The sequence below is a fragment of the Lipotes vexillifer genome, unplaced genomic scaffold (genome assembly GCF_000442215.2).
Source record: "Lipotes vexillifer unplaced genomic scaffold, Lipotes_vexillifer_v1.1 scaffold442, whole genome shotgun sequence".
Lineage (NCBI taxonomy): Eukaryota > Metazoa > Chordata > Mammalia > Artiodactyla > Lipotidae > Lipotes > Lipotes vexillifer.
In genome coordinates, this window is record NW_006790311.1 from 190488 (window position 1) to 194497 (window position 4010).

Genomic DNA, 4010 nt, shown 5'->3' on the forward strand with positions numbered 1-4010 from the left:
TCCCTGCTCCCCACCCCGCCCCCGGCCCCGCCCCAAATCCGGCGTAGCGAGCCTCCGGCCGAGACGATTTCCCTCACCTGGGTCATGTTCATATTCTTCCCTTCCAGTAAGAACCATATCACGGTGGGCACCTCCCAAGGCTTGGGCTTGGTCGAAGCTTGGTCCCCTTGCAGGGTGTACCACGCCGGGAGCACCACTTCCGCTCCCTCTACCGCCCGCAACTTGGTGAGGCCGGCGGGCACGTGCAGCTCCACTTGGGCCCGCGAGGGGGACGCTGGGGATGAGAGCGAGGAGGGTGAGCGCGGAGCCCAAGGACCCAGCTCAGCGCGGCGGCAGGAGAGGACGAACCTCGCGGGGTCCCGCCACCGTAGGCCTCGAAGACCGCCCAGGGCCCGCTGGCCTGGGATCCCATTGTCAATTTCATCAGAGATTCTTCTCCCCAACCTCAGCCCGCTGGCTTGCCGCAGGGATAGGGACCCGTGTCTACGCATTTATTTGTATCCAGAGGCACAGATTTCCGCGCACCAAGAGGAGGAGGGGAGATTTCCAGCGAGAAGGGAAAGACATCCAAGAGGAAGGGAAGCGTTAATACTTTTTATCTACACTCTACGTAGGCCACTTGCTCCCCCAATTCTCCTGGGCGGAAAGGCGCCGGTCAGGATCAAGAGCGTTCCCATCTCCTGCGTTCTCAACCAGATGCGCGGAGGGGGGTGGGAGAGTTAATCGGTTACCGATTAACTCCGCGGCTCCTTCTGAACTACTCCGAGCCAGGGAAGCTGGAGTGGCCCAGCGCCCAACCCGGCCCAGTGACTGCCCGTGCTCCCCAGCCTCCCGCTGGGTTCCCACACGTGGGCTTCCCCAGGAAAGTTCCCAAGGGCCCTTTTGGGGCCCAGGGGATCTGGGCGGGTCGCAGGGAATCCTGGCAGAGCTAGAGGAGAATGAAGGTCCCCTGACAATCAAGTACAAAGCAATCAAGTACAGAGCTTGACTCTGCCTGTGACTGACCTTCAGGAGGTGGCCTGGGGTGCTGGTTTCAAGGAGGGGGCTGTCGAAGCAAAGCTTGCATCATGGCGCCCAGGAATACTCACTTATTGCCCTTTGGAGAGGCAACGGAGCAGCCAGTCAAAAGCCCTTTGGGGGAATAAGCTTGGGCTTGTCCGTGGCCAGGCCTGAGGATGTTGGCCGCCCTAGTCCTAAGCCCTGCTCTCACTGAGGCCCTGAGTCTTCGGCCTCAACACTCTGCCCTGGAGTCTCAGATGCCACCTCCGTGTGGTGATCAGGGGGCCACCGCTCGGACAGCGGCCCGCGCACGGGTCCGGCTTTCCACCCTGCTAGAGGCCGGCTGAAGGCCTCTAAGGGCCCAGGAGTGGATCCGGCCAGGATGCACACCGCCCCCATGGCTTCCTGGCTGCGTGTCTTTACAGAACCCCCAGCCCGATTCCTTGGCCTTCTTAGCCCCCCCCCCTCCCCATTTCCTGGCAGGTCCCTGTGGGCCAAGCAGGAAACTTGTGCCCGGTGATAAGCCAGAAGACAATGAGGAGGGCGCCGCTGGACCGGAGGCTCTGCAGGCAAAAACAACCTCTGCCTCAAGGAGCCTGACACCCGCTCAGGACCAGCCCGCCGGCTGGGACGCAGAGAGGCCTACGGGTGGTGCAGGCTCTGGCCCAGCCTTTCTGCAGCTCACCCCCAGCGGCCAGACACAGTTCCCGCCAGAAAGCGGCCGCGGTCCCGGGAGAGGGGTGAGCCGCCTCCTCCCTAGGCCCCCAGCGACCTCCCTCAGGTCCTGCATTTATGAGGTCACTTTGCCAAAGGAGGAGGGGTGGTAAATCAATAGTAATGCGGACACATTGGGGTCTGGGCAAAGGCCAGCTAGGAGCTGGAGAGGGCCCCAGGCTTTGCTGCCCTGGTCTGGGCTGTCCGCTGGAGCAGAAGCCCCTCAACTCTTCGGCCCTTTTTGCTCCCAGGTGCCACAGGGAGAGGCAAAGGGGGTGGTTGGGTCTGAGTGAAGGAGACGGGAGCCGCCCAGGAAAGGGACCCTTCTGGCCCACTCCAGACCAGAGCGTGGGGCAGGCTAGAGCGCAGGAGAAGGAAAATGGGCCTGCTCCCCAGGGCTACTATTTTTAGTCTCCCTCTTTCTCTGAGAAACTCCCCCCGCGGGCTTCTCACGCCCCAGGGGCAGCATCGCTGAGCCACCGAGGAGCGAGGGAGCAGAAGGGCCTCCGCGGAGAACCCTGTCGGGCAGAGCCCAATAGAGCCTGTGCCACCCAAAGTGCTGACCATCCCGAGGGCCATTTAACCCTCAGGTGGCCCCCCGGGGTGGCCGGGTAGGGATGCTGAAGCCTGGGTCTTCAGTATGAAATCTGAGGCTCAGAGTTAGGATAGAAAGAGGACGGTTGCAGGAGAGCTGCCGAAGACACCCTAGCCGCTAACTTGAATTTTTCTCCCTTTCTTCAGAGATCCCCAGCCGGAAGGGGGATGGAGAAGTTGGGGGTAGAATGCAGAAGGGAAATGGGTGTTGATGTTGAAGCTGGGACAGAGGGCCTGAGAAGTCAAGGGAATCCTGGAGCAGCCCCACCAAGCCTAGAGAGGCTGGTGGTCTGGTCGTGAGCCCCACTTTGTCTGGGGACCCTAACACTTCATGCCCCAACATCCTTGCAGCACAGACTGGGCTAAAGGAGACACGGGTAAAAGTCAGGTGGGCCCCATCACTGTGGTTGAATTTCGCTCCACATCTTTCCAAGCCTTACTTGCCCTGGTGACTTCCAACCTGAGAGAAATGAGGAGTTAAAGCTGACCTGGACAAACCCACCCTTCACCCTCATTCGGGATCCTTGAAGAAAGATGGCAAGAAAGCCTGGGAGGCAGCATGTGAAACAGCCTATAATGAGCTTAGTTCCTGTGGGTCCTTTGCTCCCAGATGTTGCACTGGGCCACCCCAGCTCCTGGGCGCTCCTGGAGGCCTTCAAACACTCCTCAAGCACTTGCTCCAAGGAGGGGCTCTTCCTCTCTGACTCAAAAGCCCTCTTCTCTATTTCCTTTGTCCCTTTGGCTCTGGGAGCCAATGGGGGTGGTGGACCTCTTGGGGGGGGTCACAATTCTGCTCCTCTAGGCATTCAAAGCCCTCCTCCATTTCCTGTGTCCCAAATGACCTCACGGTCGTGCTTTGGGGGCACCTCCCTTGATTCCCAGGGCAGGAAGCAGGAGGAGGGGGCAAGTGGGAGGATCTGGGCTGGGGAATTGAGGTGAAGTGCGTGTGTAAAGCCCGGGAACCAGGGAATTCCCCAGGGGCTCTTGCACATCAGTTTGTGGTGGGGTGGGGGTCGGGAGGGGGGCTGGAGTTAAGTCCTTAAGCTCTTTAGCCAGTGTGTCATCCAGCAGCTCAGCTCATCCGGCTCTGCTGGGTGGAGGTGGGGAGTGGGGGTGAGGAATGGTTCTAACAACTCACCCCAGGCAGTGCCCTAACCCTCTCCCCGACCACAAACACACCGCACCCAAAGTGGGAGCTGTTCCCCGACGCAGCGGGGACACAAGTGATGCCCTGCGTGGGGGGAAGTGTAAGGGCGGGGAGGGGAAGAGTCAGAGACCGGAGTCCTGTCCCACCCAGTTCCTCATCAGTACCCAAAACCACCTCCCTCAGGGTCGGATTCACCCCATCTCTCCCATCTCATGTCCCCTCCAGGTCCAGGGTTTCACTCACCGAGAGTAGTCAGCCCCAGGAACAAAAACCGCAGCAAGCTGGTCGCAGGGGACCCGGGCAGGGAAACCATGGCCTTCCCTGGCCCCGACGGAGTCAGGGGCGCCGGCTCCGGGACACACCAAGCGACAGGTGCTGGGGCCGCACGACAGCCGGAGCGGAGGCGGGAGCCGGGCCACTGACACCAAGGGCGGCTCTGGCCAGAGTCTGCGTGCGTGTGCCGGTGGTGGGGTGGGGACCGACGGGGACTGGGGGCGGGGCATTCGAGGGGGCGGAGAGGTCGCCGTCCTTGCGGGCGGGGCTCGAGGAGATCGGA

The 4010-nt window shown here is 61.5% G+C and overlaps 1 protein-coding gene across 2 annotated transcripts in view; it reads right to left on the minus strand.

Annotated features, from left to right (window-relative positions):
* ESAM (endothelial cell adhesion molecule) overlaps nucleotides 1-3910 on the minus strand; it is an 8295-nt gene extending 4385 nt beyond the window's left edge. The window contains exons 1-2 of one of the 2 annotated variants that reach the window (XM_007463587.1): nucleotides 3698-3910; nucleotides 78-274 (exon numbers count right to left, since the gene is read on the minus strand). In XM_007463587.1, coding sequence (XP_007463649.1) covers nucleotides 78-274; nucleotides 3698-3767 — 267 coding nt within the window. In that variant the 5' untranslated portion in view covers nucleotides 3768-3910. The remainder of the gene's footprint in view (nucleotides 1-77; nucleotides 275-3697) is intronic. The other variant, XM_007463588.1, reaches the window with a different exon arrangement.
* Nucleotides 3911-4010: the final 100 nt, after the last annotated feature.